Raw genomic sequence first — 16,536 nt, 5'->3', positions numbered from 1 at the left:
GTGCACTGTGCTCCATCTTGTGTGGCCTGCTTGCCCCCCCAGAGATCAGTGCATTTGGTTCTCTTAAAAAAAAGCATTCTGCTGTACCAGATTGGATGATGACCTTTAGACTATTTGACTTATGAGTTTCCTTATTTCCTCTCTTTTTCCTTCTTTTGTCTTATGACCCTTTCTCTGTCTTTCTCTCGTTTATACTTGAATCTACTAAGAGCCGTTATGTTTGCAGTTGGTTATGTTTTGTTGGGTTTAATTTCCCCCCTCTCTCTTTGTCCTCTCGTTCTTCCGCTGTTGTTTTTTTGTTTTTTGTGTTTGGTAGAGGGAGGTTCTGAAAGTGTCATGTGTTTGGTGAATCTGACTGTGTTCTCCCTTTGTGCTGTAGGATAACTTCATCAACTTGAGCTTCCTGAGGCTGTTCAGAGCGGCTCGCCTCATCAAGCTACTGAGACAGGGAGAAACCATCCGCATCCTGTTGTGGACCTTTGTCCAGTCCTTCAAGGTATTCAGTCATTAACAGAATTTACATATAGTCACAATACATGTAGCCGCTCTTACAAATATTTCCTGTCTCTATCTTCTCTTCTAGGCTCTGCCATACGTGTGCCTGCTCATTGCCATGCTCTTCTTCATCTATGCCATCATCGGCATGCAGGTGAGTACTGCCTATCTAAATACATTAAAACACATTCTTACATGTATTTGTATAGGTGTGTATGCAAAATCTGAATCAGCAAAGTAACTCCCAAATAAATGCAGTGGAAGTACAAAAAATAAGTTAAGCAACATTGGCCTCTTAAATATAAATTAGAAGAATAAGTACAGCACCACAAAGTCTAAGCACTCAAGTTACGTACAAGTACCTCAAAATAAAATGTAATTACTGTGAGTGAGTAAATGTGCTGATTAGAAATGTAATACAGACGTAGCATTTTGGTACTACATTGTTTCAGTGTTACCATCAGAGTGGAGAAAATGCAGTAATTTCTTTTTTGTGTGCAGTTGTTTGGGAATGTGGCACTAAATGAGGAGGAAGGGAGTGCAATCAATGACCACAATAACTTCAGAACCTTCATCATGGCCCTAATGCTGCTGTTCAGGTGAGTCTTATAGACAATTACATACAATGTACATCGAAATGTTCACACAGGCCTCCTCATTCTCAAAATGTTAACATGTGACCCACAGGAGTTGTAATTTTCAAGCTGTGACCCTTAAATAGTTGCTCTCACACACATTTCTAAAGGATTGTGATTTTGCAAGTGTATATATTGCGTACACACATGTTCAGCGACTCCTAGATGCATTTCACAGTCCTGTTGTGTTTGCGTGTGTGTGTGTTAATGTGTAAGTGTATTTAATTTCTTGTGTCCCAACAAACTAATGCACCATTGTAGAAAACTAAAACACACTTGGCACTGAGTTAATAGTTAAATAATCAAATCAGTTTTCGTCTGTGGTTGCTACTTCCATGATTTCTGAAATTCATCAGCATATTATCATTTTGATGAATTCTGATGTTCCCAAAGCTGAGCCACAGCAACATAGTCTTTGCTTTTTTTAACTTCACTCTTTCATTTGTTTCCCCTCATGCAGGAGTGCTACGGGCGAGGCGTGGCATGAGATCATGTTGGCTTGCCTGGGTGGCAAGAAATGCGACCCGGCCTCAGGGAACACAGAGCCTGAATGTGGCAGCACCTTCGCCTACACTTACTTTGTCTCCTTCATCTTCCTCTGTTCTTTCCTGGTGAGAAAAAAAAAAGAATGGCCAGTTTAACCAGTTCAGTTAATTTAAAATGTGCATTTGTGTGTATTTTTATATTAAATCCCATGACCTCTCCTTACTAGAAAACAGTATATTTTTGTTACAAATGTGCGTACATGAAAACCTAAAGGTAATAATATCATTTATTTCTCAACACTCCCATCTTCCCTGGTCTTACTACAACGTGTTACAAGACCAGTATTTATTTTGTAACCCTGGATACCATGTTCCAAAATGGCTAAAACAGTTTGCTACTGTGTGGCCAATGACACGTGTCCATTTGTGTCTCTTTCACTGAGCCAAACTGTTCGTCCTATCAACTTTAAACTATGGTGACAACACGTGCAAATGAGAAAGTTTTAAAACTTATCCAGCCTTAGATACATGGTAGAAAGTCACATATTTTAACTCTAACTGCTGGATGTCCATAACAGTCATCAGCATTAAAAAAACACTAGTATCAATTCTGCAAGCCCAATCTAACATCTGTCTTACATCTGAAATCCATGATCCCTGATTTTCAGTAGTGTTTGATTATTATACCATGACAAAAAAATATTTTGCTGACGTTTGATTACCTCGTCCTTGTTCCAGATGCTGAATCTGTTCGTGGCCGTCATCATGGACAACTTTGAGTACCTGACCAGAGACTCGTCTATCCTGGGGCCACATCACCTGGACGAGTATGTAAGGATATGGGCCGAGTACGACCCTTCCGCCTGGTGAGTGGCACAAACACAATCATACACACCTGCAGTAGAATCACACGAACCAATACAAAGGCAGAAACACATATGAAGTAGCAAATACACAGACATACAGACGGTATTATAAAAAGATGACATACACACAGTGCTGATGTGTAATGTAAAACGTTGGCAAACATTAGATGTGTCTACACATGTTTGGACGGTCTTATGCTGAATGTAAAGTAACTCTTAACCCTTGACTTTCTCTCCTGTCCCAATTGGGGCAAAGACTGGTGTCATGATCTCATCCAAGAAGTGTTATGATGAAACAGAATCCACATCACGTGATGATAGGTGTTAAAAGTGGATTAGTTAAAGCTGGCCTGTCTTATCCAGCCATATCCCTGTCTTCCTCTCTCACTTTCTCGCTGAACCTTTCTGCCTTCTTTCTCTAATTGCACAATGTGTGCACAGTTGAGATAAATGTAACCCTCTCCTCTTCTTCTCCCCCCCTCTGTAATGAGTGTGTGTGGGCATGCATGAGAGGAAGGTGTCTTACATCGATTTTTCTCAGTATAAATAAATGCTCTCTCTTCTTCTACCTTTCCTTTTTCTTCTTCTTTATCATCTTCTCTCATCTTTTTCTAACTCCACTCTCTTTCTTTCTTTCTCTCTCTGTATTCTGTGTGTTCCCTCACCTAACCTCCACTCCTTGTATTTTTCTTGCAGCGGGCGCATACATTATAAGGATATGTACAGTTTATTGCGAGTTATCTCCCCTCCCCTGGGCCTTGGCAAGAAATGCCCACATAGGGTGGCCTGCAAGGTTTGGACCAAACCCCTAAAGCACAAACTTAAACGCAACCTGCTCGCCTTTAAGAGACTGGAATGAATGTCGCTCTTTATCACTTTTAAAACAAATTCTTTCCTACTTCAACTTTTTATTTCATTTGGTTTGTTTTTTCTGTTTGGGTTTGCATTATTAAGTTCTTTTAATCCCATTTCACCATTGAATCATTTCTTTGGGGGGTTTCTGTTGTATATGCATTCTGACATGACAATGAGAATGTTTGGGACAATGCAGAAATGCACACACACACTCTTGTACACACTCACACACACCAGTAGCGGTGTGTGAAGCATGAGGTGGTGCACTGCACTCGCTATTGTCTTCTGACTGAACGCTGGGAAAATGACACTGATTTGTTCACTTTTAATTCAGTATTATGTTAACACCAGAGTCTAGACTCCAGTCAGCCATTGTCTTTTATTTCTGCTTGCTGTCTAATTTTGCCTGGGCAGAAAATGGTCGAGCAATGTGCATTGTTCTTGTTTGAGTTGGGTTTGGGTGAGGGAGGTGGGGTTACTTTAGTACAGAGACATATGCAGAGAGGGCTTGGTCTGAATACTCACCACAGCTCAAGAGAGACTTTGCTTATAGTCACTCACACAGCTAATTTGCCTAAAACTGCTAATTATTGTGCCTCCCTGACACATGTTATGAAACACTATGCTAAGGTGTGTGTAATATTTAATTTTAATAAAGCCACTGTGTGTAGATGTTTTATAGAATCTTATCCTAATGGCTTATTTATAGAAAAAATGAAACAATCCTTGTGAAAAAACATCCTTTTTGATATTACAACTGAAGGTCAGATTTTTTAAAATCCTATACATAGTGGCTTTATTATTGTAATTATTGTAGTGTAAATTATTGTAAGACCTGTTACATGCTCTTGATAAAAACTTCACACAACAACCCAAATAGCAATGCACAGGGTGAGCAACAACCAGGGAGGAAGTCAAATATACAATTTCTCATCTCGCATTCTCAACCCACTGGAATCTACTGTAGCTTTTATTTTATTTTCAAGGAACTCTTTTGTGTACAATAAAACCAGAGGTTCATTCTCTTTGCCAATTTTTGTGGTAAATACACCAGTCACAGATCACATTGATATTACTTCCCCTCTGCGCATTTGTTATGTAAGCAGAGAGCTTGTGTATCCCACATGCTTGTGTTGGCACACCTTGAGTGGAGAATGTAACAGGCCTTATGGAGCAGTTTATAATCAATGTCACATGAAATACTAAAATAATATGGCCAAACCTGCTCTGTTTGTGGCTCTGGTATGTGGGAAAAGACGGAAAGGGGCAGGGTGTGTGTGTGATTTGGGGCAGAAACTCTGGGCATAAAAAGGTCTTGTGTCCACCAGGTACCTCTTAAGAACTTCCTGTGTCAATAGATGCTTGTGGGAAGAATTGTTGGTCATGACATCTGCGTTTGCTTTGTGACTGTTAAGATCTTTTTAAGGTGCTGCAGTGTTTTGTTTAGGCATAAGAAATTGTCAAAGGTTCAGTTCACCCATATCATAAAAGAAAACATCTACTTACCTCTACTTACCCCTGGTGAAATGTAGCCGTGCACATAGTTTCAATTGTATATGCTGAGACATTGGGTCCCAATACACACACTTGCTACAATGTATTTGCAATAGTAGTCAAACGCCTTATTGTGTGACATATTTCTGGTAAATACCACAGTGCCTATTAAAACTGCTGGAGTATTTATATTTCTTATATTTATGTTTACATAGTAGTATTTATATAAACTGGAAGAGGCTCAGTATCATCCGTAAATCATTACAGTTATAATCAAATGAAAAATGCATAGGGGACTCAGAACCTGAGAGGAGTAATAAAATTATTGAGGCAATTAAATTAAGTTTTGTGGAAACCGATAGGTCTATTTTTTATTATTTACTTCTATTGTCATTGAACTTACTGTAAAAAAAATTAAAAAAAAAAAATAACCTGCACCATCTGCCGCTGGCTGCAGATTTGTGGCTCTGTTTGTTCACATGGTGCCACTCTACACCATCCAGACAACAATATAATTTTCTCAAGAAGCGTTTTTCCATTTTTGTGGAGCTGTTGGTAATACTTCACAGTAATTTGGCTCCGCTGTTTCAGAGCTCTGAGACCAGTAGTGTAACTAGCTGAGATTCATTAATCTCCACACCCTTTTTATTTATATTTCATCCAGCCCTTTTGCGCTTTTCACTGCCACACCTTCACGCACCAAAATAGAGCGCTTGGACACATCCACACAGTCTGAACACTTTGTCGCTGTTGCGCTTGCCTGATTAATGTGGAACTCTAGTCCCATTGAATCCTTTCACAGCGAGGTCTGTGGATTATCATGAGACACTGTTTCGATGCTGTGAGCGTGATAAATTCTATTTAGCTCCATTGTAACTGAAGCGGTGACAGAAATCTCAGAGTAGTGCATGTGAAACCCAAGGCACATAAAACTGAAAATATCTGCATAGCTACAGTGAGGGAGAAACTATTTGATCCCCTGCTGATTTTGTACGTTTGCCCACTGACAAAGAAATGATCAGTCTATAATTTTAATGGTAGGTTTATTTGATCAGTGAGAGACGGAATAACAACAAAACAAACCAGAAAAACGGTGACCATTAAAATTATAGACTGATCATTTCTTTGTCAGTGGGCAAACGTACAAAATCAGCAGGGGATCAAATAGTTTTTTCCCTCACTGTAGGAATCACAAATGGTAAGTGATTGAACATGTTTTTCTGATGAGGGTGAATTGACCTTCTAAAAGCCAAGACCTAGCTGTTAGCACCGTTGGGGTCTCTCAACCCTTCCTGTCATCATTAGGATGGGCTCCCATGAACATCTGGAGGTGCAGCTGTGAGCAGAGGTTCCTGGTGGACACGCAGCCTCAGTAACGGACTGCATTGACTTGTCATTGTGACTCACTCCGATCTCTGCAGCGGTGCTTTTCTTTGCCTGCTAGAAGCCCCGCTGCCAGTTCTATCCGAGCGGCGAAAGAGGGCAAAGACTAAAAAAATCCCAAATCCCCTTTTCACCTCGCATAGAACGGTATCTCAACGGTATAACAACAACTAACTAAACTGAATAACACCTCCTCCTCCAACCCTCCCCCCCTTCCCCAACCTTTCTCCCTTCCCTCCTTCCTTTCCTCTCCCTTACTTTATGATATACCAGACTAGAAGCCACGTAACACACCCCCTCGTTCTCTCTCTTTCTCTTTCTTTCTCACTTTGTCTCACCACAGCAACCACATATCCACAGCGATAAAAACAATAACCTCTGTGTATTTGTTTCCCTCCCTCTTCCTTTCCTTTGTTGGTGACTTTCTTTTTTCTCCTCATGTCTCCTCCTCCAAACACACCTCTGTACCCCCCCTCCCCCCCCCCGGTTTACCCTTTCCCTACTCCTCATTGTTTTTCTTTATTTCGTTTCAACGTCGTCCGTCTTTGTATGTTCTGTCTGTCGTGTGTGTGTGTGTGTATGTGTTGGCGTGTGGGTGTTTGAATGCATGTGCGCATGTGATGTGTGTGTGTGTGTGTGTGTGTGTGTGTATTTGTGGACACCCCAGCGGCCGGATCAGTTACACAGACATGTATCAGATGCTAAGACACATGTGTCCGCCGCTAGGCCTTGGGAAGAGGTGTCCCGCCCGGGTCGCCTATAAGGTAGACTCGCCCCCCACCTTAACCCACCACCCCCCTCAACCACCACCCCACCTCCTTCTGTCCCTCCCTTCTTCTCCCATCATTCCTTTCTTACCTCCTTTTTCCCCTCCCATCTTCGTCCTTTAACCTCCCCATCGCTGGGGAGGAGAACCTCTTCTCTCATACCTGTTGAAATCTCCCTGTTCCTTTCCTCCTTCTCCTCGTTTCCCCTTCTCCTCCACCTCCCTCTTTCCCTCCTCCCAGCGGTGTTCTCCTCATTGTCTGTTAGTGGTGGTTGTGGTGGTGGTGAGCGCTGTCCTCTCTTCTCTCTCTCCGACCGCGGGGATGGAGGGATGGGCTTTTGTCGTGCAGTGAAGTGAAGTGATAGTGGAGTGGTAGTCAATCCTCTTTCTTTTATTTCCTCTCGTCAGGCCGCAGGAGTAAGGGAACGGAGGAAGCTTTGCGAGTCCTTCTGCAACCTGCACGGACGCATGCACGCGCACATACAAGCATACAACCACAATCCAGTCAGAAAAACATAGAGAGAGCACAGATCTGACAAAGAATTTCCCTTTTTCCAAACAAATTAAGGAACTTTTTTAAATTGATGTGTGCATATTTTACTGCTTCTTGCGGTATAAGTACTGTTGTAACATTAATATTTTTAGAATAAATTACAAATTTAAGGCAAAAAAATGTATACAACATGTATAAATTAAAGATATTATTGGGTCCGCATTTTCTCATTATGTGTTACAAGTATGATTATTTGCACTACATTTTTAAAATGACATCCTGTAAATGACGCCAATGACCCCAGGACAACCAATTGCTTGTGGTAATTAGTGATATTCTATGTGAGCATATATATGGAATTATGTATGCTAAAATGTGAAAAATATATAGCTTACACAAGCCATTGCTTCACACTAAGAAACATAAATAATTTGTTCATGTGAAAATTCCTAGTGTGGAGGGGAACAACATCTAAAGTGAGAATATTTTAACCAGGGTTGTATTCACACAGTGCAACTATTTGCTTACGATGCGGGTACAGAAGGACCGGCAAGGGTGTCTGTCTTCAGTCCTCTGAGTCTCTTATTCCTGTGGATGGCACTATAGTGCACACATAACACATGCCCACATTACCACTCACACACACTGTGCACATACAAAAAATAATAATGTATAATAAAATCAGTAGGAAAACTGCTGGACCTTGTATTTTTTTGTCTTTTTTCAAGATGATTTTTTGACACCCAAGGAAACCAGTGTCTTTGGCTTCTCTTTGTGCCTCAGACTACCACTGTAAAGATTTTGGTCGAGTATTTCAGCATCCGCTGTCTCTTGTTGTGTCCACTCTTTCTCTCCACCTCAGTAGAGTCCAACTCTTTCTATGCTCTCTGCCAATCTCTTTCTTAGTGACATCCAGATTCATCAAAATAGTATTGAAAAGACGATTTGATGCCTAAGTTGCTTCAGCAAAGAGTTCTTATAACATTGCTGATCATGTTTGTTTTGCCAAGAAACTCTAAAATCTTTGCACCCAAAAAGCTTTTAGAATTGGAACTTTATTTTTAAAAAATTTTTTAACCTTAATACAAAAATGATACTCATGTAAAATTGTCTAAAACTGGCTATATGTTTATTTAATTCAGGAATTATCTTTATTATTATTTGACTAGACAGTCAATGACACTCAGCCACTACAGTTTTTACATAATTGGTGCTATGGACAGAGTTTTGTTTGTACCAAACAAGTATTGAGGTTTGATTCCCAGTCCTGCTTAGACAGAAATACCTCTCACTCTCAAGTGAAAATATTCCTTTGACTGGCACCTATATATAAGCCTGCTGTTCATAGATGGTGAGTTAACAGAATGATTCTGATCAAATATTGCAAACTCTCCAAACTGCTAATCCTTTATTGAATCTGGGTGTCAGTACCCAATTCACCCTGTCTCTCTTTCCCATTTTTCTCACTTTTGTCCCTTTCCTTCTTTTCGCCTTTCTTCTCCTTTTTCTCCTGTTTTGCTCTTTTCTTCTCTGTCTTTTCCTACGTTTTGCCCTTTGATCTTTTTTCTCATTTTTGTTGTTCTTTTTCCTTTCCTACCTGTCAACTTTTCCTCTCTCTGTCATTCTTCTGTCCTTCTACCTCTACGTTCACTTGTCTGTCGGCATTCAACACCCATCTTCATTCCTTCATAGCATCCCTCCATCCATCCAAGCCCGCTCTGTCTCTATCTTACCTCTCCTCTTTGTTATTATTTTTCTTTTTCTCCAGAATGTCAACCTGTATTGGCAGTGGCCCTCATCACATACTTCAGCCATCAAAGCCTTCCAGTATTCATTGATACAGTTTCACAGAAAAAGTCCACTAAAGGACGATTTGAAATCAGAAAGGCCTCGTGTTTTTTTTTTTTTCAGAATAGAGAGGGGAAGGTTAGACATCTTGAACCTTTTTGACATTGATTACTCTTAATGCTTAGACAAAGTTCTGGATCTTCCCTTTAGTGGACACTATGCTACTGGAAAAAGTAGTTTTGAGTAATGTGTATCGCTATGACACCTTGTTTTTTTAACTGACCTCTCCTCAGTAAACTTATGTCAGTGTTGTTTTTAGTCCTCGTCTTTATCTCTTGTCTTGTTCTGTAATTTCCAGCCTCTCTCTTCTCTTTCCTTTCTATCTACACAAACACATACACATACACACACACACACACACACATTCAGTTCTTCTATCTGTTAATTGCAATTGACCCACATTTTCTTGACTCCTTTTTTACTCTTTCAGTGTTTTCACAATCCTCCTCTCCCTCCTCATTCTCGCCCTTCCCTTTTTATCTGTAAATACATCTCATGACCAAGCTTAGAGTCGCCTAGTTTAACTCAACTAATGGCTGTCCCTACCATGTGTCCCCTTTGATAGACCCCCATCCCCTTACCCTGAAGTACTACTACTAGAAAGTCTGGTTGGTCCAAAACAAAAACAGAAAGAACTTCAATCATCTCTTTTTGATCTTCTCTATGATTTTTTTCTTCTTTCAGGGAATGCCACAACTCTAATCCTCTCTAACTCTTACAACCCCTTAAGACACTGCACCCGTTTGGCATTGAGAGAGATCTTGACTTGATATGAAGTACTACCATCGCTGTCCAATTTGACTTTGATTACGGGAACCATGATTGTAAAAATGTGCATAGCGAAAAAAAAAAAAAGATAAGAAGAATCTGTCAATCAGTAGGATCAATCCAGTTGGATTGAGGATACTCTCTTTGCGCGGATGCACGGCCGCTTGTATTGTGAAAGTGGGTTTTGAGGGAAGTCGGGTGGGTAATGGACTGGGTAGGTGGGAAGAGTTGCAGCTTAGATAATGGGAGTGAAGTTAAGGCATGTTGCATGCTCAGTGTGTCCTGGTTTGTGGGATTTTTCTAGGGGATGTTGTGTGGTGCATGCAGTCCTTGCACTCTCTGTCGCATGGCTATGGGCGACATCGAGCCTGCCTGTCTGCCTGCCGAGCGCTGTGGATGTTGGTCCATGCCCTCTGCCTGCCGCGCACTTGGCTTTGGACATGCCCAACACTCGCACACACTCAGGAACACACGAGCACGTACACAACCCCACCGCCATTGTGCTGCCGTGCTTGCCATCGTTAGTGCCCAACGCTCATGTTCGTAGGTAAATCTGATGGATGCAAACTGGTCGAGATAGGAACGGCAAGCAGCCCTAGCTGGCCCAGCTTGTTTCGTTCTATCCGCAAGTTTCTCCATTGGTTTTACTTGGTATAGACATGTAAAGACAGGGAACCTCCTTACAGGTAGGGGGAGCTCTATAGCAGATGCCTCAGTTTAATGAAACAACAGCAGTCTCCTGTTAAATTGCAGAATTACTCCAGTGATACTGTTTTTGTTCTCTAGTCAACCTATTTTGTCTCCAAAGGACTCCAATTAAGTACCCTTAATTGCAGTCTGTGCAAATAACTGTGTGTAAGTGGGTGGGAGGGGGGGTTGGTGTATGTGTACTGTTATAAATCTATATGTGTGTAACAACAGAGATGTGTAAATGCGCCAATGCATTCACACATTTAGGGAACATGGGCACAGGTTGGGTCGGAGGCTATTTTAGCTCCGATTGTTCTTCCTTGTGGTTCTCGGCTCTCACAGTTGCTTAGCAGCAGGTGGCCCTCATTGGATAGCTGTGCTGTCTTGTAGAGTATCATTGGAAAAACAGGAGACTCAGTGATTCACCTATTCAATTCTTTCCTGAAGCAAATGTTCTTGTAGTTGCAAATGCATGCACTAGTAAAATTAATGAAACTGTGCTGCAGACATAAGACATGAATGCATTCACTCAATATATTCATTTATCAGAGGACCTTTAAACTCAAGTGCCTCAAGTGGAAATTCACTGTATTGACTTATTAGGCTACATTGATCAGATCTGAATCTGCAAGAATTATTGTGACACCTAGTCCTCCTTGCCTTAACTCTAAACTGTCTCAGGGAACAATAAATAAAACCCTGGACGAATCCAGTCCAGTTGTAATTGGCTGTTGTCTATGGAGCTCTCTCAACCCCGTCCCCAACCCCTCACCCGCTCCCCTTCCTGGAGGTTCAGGCACACCACACTTTAGCAAGGACACGTACCTTTCTCATCCTCTCATCCTGACTGGCTCTCCACAGAGGCTGCTGCGCATGGATCTGCCAGTTGCTGATGACAACACGGTGCATTTTAACTCCACCCTCATGGCTCTGATCAGGACCGCACTGGATATAAAGATTGCTAAGGGTATGGCCTTATAGTACAATCATCCCTTTACTCTATCTGTTAATTTCAGTTGCTTTCTTGTCTGTCCTTCTTAGGTATTCCTGGGTAATTCATTGGGATGACTTTTGTTTGTCTATTTATCTGCTGCTCTAAATGCTCTAAATTGTAGCAAATGCGACAAAACTAACACTAACAAATTACTTTTTTGTTTTGTGCGAATGTGTACACGCATGAATGGTTAAAAATCTATTGCCCTTCCTTTTGGTCTGTGCCTTCTTTGTCCTGTGTTTATGCGTGTGGGGTGTTTGTATATGTTTGGATGTACGTACAAATGTTTGATGCGTGTGTGTGGGAACACTGGGTGGCGGGGCTACCCAGGCGGTGCAGACAAGCACCAGATGGATGCGGAGCTGAGAAAGGAGATGATGGCTATTTGGCCCAACTTGTCACAGAAGACACTGGACCTGCTGGTTACACCGCACAAGGGTAAGTTGCAGGAAAGCGGAGCATAGTGGTGTTTGTGTGTCCGATCACCAACTCACCAAGAGGACAGCTTCCACCAGTCAGTGTCATTCAATGCTTCGCATCTCCTGATCAGGCTACAAAAGCATAAACACACACATTGTACATATAGTACAAACACATCTGCATATGTAAATACACCAATTGAGATTCTGCACATTCATCCGTCCTGACAATTCTGTGAGCCAGAGCAAAATATCTCAACAACTACTGGCTAGACTGCCATGACATTGGGTCTGAAGACTCGTGGGGATTTATAGTGGATTTTGGTGACTCCCTGGCCTGTTGTACAGCGTCACCATGACAGACAACGTGCTACGTCAGTAACTCATTGTTAACTTCCCCATCCAAACAATAGGAGTCACTAGTGTAGCGACAAAGACATGACCCATCACTGGCTCTACCACAGTGGAAAGCCTAAGTCTAAACCAGAGGTATTGTTGCGTCACAGGATGTACTGGTAAAATGATTTGTTGTTAAGTCTAGGGGAATTAATTAGCACTAAGCCTTAAGCCAGAGATATACTTGCTTTCAACTACACGTTTGCGTGTGCATGGCTGCCTTGTGCATCCTGCATCCATTTGGAACGTTGACTGTGCATGTCCTCAGTTATTTACACTATTTGTCCGCAAGATACCATACACACATGGACAGTAGGGGCAGTACATCTGTGCACGACGGTAAATCACATATGCCATCCATGATGGCGCTGCTGTCGCCTTTTCTGCTGTGAGCCATGTTTATTGTTTACATCATGCAAATTCGGAAGTTCTATACAGTACACGGAGAGTTGTCTGGTGTGCCCTCTAGTGGAATTCTCCGGTGACACAGTATGTGAACAATTCTGTTCACAGTGCAGACAGTTGTCTACACAAACACGTGGTTAAAAAGCAAACATATCTCCTGCTTTAAGGATATACCAGCAACTAACAGGCCACAACCTGTTGAATGACACAACCACAAAGGAGGCCTAGGAATCTGTCTAGAAATTTGGTCCCTACAGCACCTGTGTACCTAGCCCAGTTTTAATAAACTGTTGGAAGGGATGGAGCATTTTATACTGGATTCTTGCAAAACAGACAGATTTTTGTAGATGAATGATGCATCTCCTTACTAGTTGGCATGTAGTTGCTGCATCATTTGTGTTAACAGATAAACATTGCACACATGAATGCACCATACCATACATGCACTGTAGGTACACCAGAGCACACAAGTCCACAGATACATAGAACACAGCAGAGTGGACACGGCAGCACACACGCTCGCACTGCTGATTTTTACACCCATTCAGTTAGTCCTGGTATCAGGGGGTGCCTGCTATAGAAGATCCTCTATAGAAGTCTTTTCACTACAGGAAAATTGAGAAGCAAATAAACTACTAAAATAGATCTAGTCTACTAAGTTTATATAAGGTGATTGTGATGAATGACCATCTGTTTAGAATACAATTATTTCAATGATTTTAGTGTTAATATGAATACAAGTATAATGATGCATGTTTAGCAATACCTGCAAGTTGTTTGGCTAAACGCATGACAGCTAATAAGGTCTAAGATATGCATTGTCATGTCTTATTGCCCAGTGATATAAAAAGAGAATAAGATATGTGTGATCATATCTTATCATGCGTTAATATAAATTTTGATGCTGGAAGACTTGTAGCCATGCCACTTTGAAAAGGGCACCACTCATGCAGTAAGACAGTTAACTACACAGTGAAGTTATTTGACAACCAAAACAAAGCTCAGTATTTTTCTGATTTTAAATGTTTATGTTTTCCATCCAAACTCTGGGGATACATGTCCAGAGTTTTTAGAAAAAAATTGAGCTCCTGTTTTCCATGGATCATTTCACTGAGGTGTCAAAGGCTTTCTTAATGAGGTGGCTACCTAGTCCTCAGCCTTAGTATAAAGACTAAAGATAAAACATACTAAAGTTTTGATATGGTTAGATGATAATCAAGTATGAGAGAATGTTGACTGATCAGCGATAGGTACAGCATCTGCCTGTGAAAAGACTATTGGCTTTGATGTATTAATAACTGTACAGTGTTGTAATATTATGTACACCAGCAAGTGAGCTCAGCTCTGTTTCCGTTGAGGGGAACATTTAGACAATGTTCCTTTAAGACAACAAAATCATATCCGTTTCTGTTGCGACGAGTATTTTACAAAATGTTATTTGTCCCGTTAAATTGCATAGTCTGAATGCCCCTTTGAAATTTGGCAATTTCCACATTTATTTGGAGGTAAATAAAAGACCTGCTTTCCATACAGTTCTCAGAAGCACATTGTCAGCAACCTTTTCCTTTGTGTCCCCTTATTACACATATAGGTGTACATAATTGCATTAACTGATTATTTATTGTTAATAAAAAAATTTCAGTTGTTTATTAAAGTGTATTAGCCAATGTGAATGAGGTTTTGTGTGCACACATGCATGAAAGTAGATTATAGATAGCATTATAATAGATAGCATTCATGTTATAATGAGAGCAACAGAGAGGTGTAGGCCTACTTTACAGTACTTTGAGCTTGTCCCTCTATGTATCAACTCTGTGAGTGAGGAAGAGGTAATGACATTAGAATACTTATTTAGTTTTTCATTTTTGCTCTTACGAGTTTTCTTGCTCACAATTATTGGTTACCACTGACCAAATGTTCTGTGATTGAACTTCCCCCGGTCTCTGAAGATGGAAAAAAACAGAACTTACGGAATTGAGAACTGAATATTTGGTTTCTTAATTTTCAGGTCTGTCCCTCCCCCATGAATTGATTGTATGAAACAGAATCGTCCCCACTGCTGGTGTATTCTGCATGTTATTGTGAATTTCTCTGTGTCAGTGGTTTGTGTTTCAATCTGATGTCTCGTCCCCCACTCCCATTCCCCCCACGGCTCAGGGTCCCATCCCACCCCGGTCTAATCTTGCAGGGTAACTTGTCATTTTCTCAGCAGCCACAGACTTGACGGTGGGAAAAATCTACGCCGCCATGATGATCATGGAATACTACCGGCAGAGCAAAACGAAAAAGCTGCAGGCCCTGCGAGAGGAACAGGTAGACCCAGAGAAATTCCGTGTATGCAAAACGACAGTCTTTTTTCTCTTCTTCCTCCTCCTGGCCTTCTTTTTTGATACCGCTTCCACTAGCTCTTGGACTGAGTTTTGCCTGTTTTCTGCCAAATGTGGATTTAAAAGCATGAGAACCATATCTTATACGTTTAAATCCTTTATAACTCCCAGTTACACTTACAGACAAACCCCATACTTCCCTCTCAGCCTGTGCTATTTCCTTCATTAGCATGCTACCTGAAAGTCTATCCCCTTTTTCAAGCACCTTGTTGCTCCCTTCGTCAACCTTATTCCTTTTAAAATGCTTGCAAACAGAGGTATCTGTTTCAACTTTTCTTTGTCTTTTCACCACGGGCTGTTTGAACGTGGTGTTACAAAGGTTTACCAATTTACAACTATGTTTTTTGGTGTTGGTAATGTTCTGAACAATTATGTTAATGATGATACCACATGGCCTTACCTTTTGTTCCATGTCAGTGCTCTTCCCCTCCTGTCGATGAATGCTTTTGAGATGCACTCGCTCCCACTATCTCTGTTTTTCAGTCCACCCTGTGGGCGTGTAGAAACATCTCTCCACTCATGTAATACCTCCTGTTCACTCAGCAAGTCATTAGTTGGTTCAGCATTTGATACTAAATTTTGCCTGATACAATAAAGTCCACATTTGCTCATGGATAGCCCCGACCATGTTGACTGAGACATATCTTCTGAAATGGGATTTCCATTTTGCAGAACAAAGGAGTGCATTGTTGGTTGGAGAGTATGTTAGTCTTTTTTTTCTTTCGAACAATGCGTCCCTGCAAATACAGTATGTGTTGGTATGTTCCCGAATGCAGCCATCCCATTGGACTGAATGGACAGGTCCACACAGGCTCTTTCAACATCAGCATTACACGAAGACTTTAACAAGTCTGTGTCTGACAACTTGCCATCTCTACAGTATCTCACTTCACTTCTTCTTCTCTTCTTCTCTTTCTCTGTGGTCTTCTGTTTTTGTAATGTCCTACCACTTTAAAGGAAGAATCCACACAAAAACATCCTAACACTGTTATAAAGGTTTTGCTGTTTGATGATCACAAATCATCATTCTAGTCAATGTCTTATCATGTTGAGATATTTACAGTAAAGCTACAATGAAGTTTAATAGCAGATTATTTCTTGGTTACCTGAAACATGAAGTTGGTCTTTGATACAATGGACAAAGATCCATATTTCTC

At 41.0% G+C, this 16,536-nt stretch overlaps 1 protein-coding gene across 1 annotated transcript in view; it reads left to right on the top strand.

The window, feature by feature from the left end:
• cacna1ab (calcium channel, voltage-dependent, P/Q type, alpha 1A subunit, b) overlaps window positions 1–16,536 on the top strand; it is a 133,368-nt gene that overhangs the window by 99,051 nt on the left and 17,781 nt on the right. The window contains exons 35-43 of the mRNA XM_046047684.1: window positions 380–496; window positions 584–649; window positions 997–1,094; window positions 1,591–1,741; window positions 2,354–2,481; window positions 3,178–3,274; window positions 11,640–11,745; window positions 12,103–12,210; window positions 15,202–15,305. Coding sequence (XP_045903640.1) covers window positions 380–496; window positions 584–649; window positions 997–1,094; window positions 1,591–1,741; window positions 2,354–2,481; window positions 3,178–3,274; window positions 11,640–11,745; window positions 12,103–12,210; window positions 15,202–15,305 — 975 coding nt within the window. The remainder of the gene's footprint in view (window positions 1–379; window positions 497–583; window positions 650–996; window positions 1,095–1,590; window positions 1,742–2,353; window positions 2,482–3,177; window positions 3,275–11,639; window positions 11,746–12,102; window positions 12,211–15,201; window positions 15,306–16,536) is intronic.

This window comes from Micropterus dolomieu, linkage group LG04 (assembly GCF_021292245.1).
Source record: "Micropterus dolomieu isolate WLL.071019.BEF.003 ecotype Adirondacks linkage group LG04, ASM2129224v1, whole genome shotgun sequence".
NCBI classification, from domain to species: domain Eukaryota; kingdom Metazoa; phylum Chordata; class Actinopteri; order Centrarchiformes; family Centrarchidae; genus Micropterus; species Micropterus dolomieu.
The sequence above is the reverse complement of the archived record's forward strand: the minus strand, read 5'-3'. Positions and strand labels throughout refer to the sequence as shown.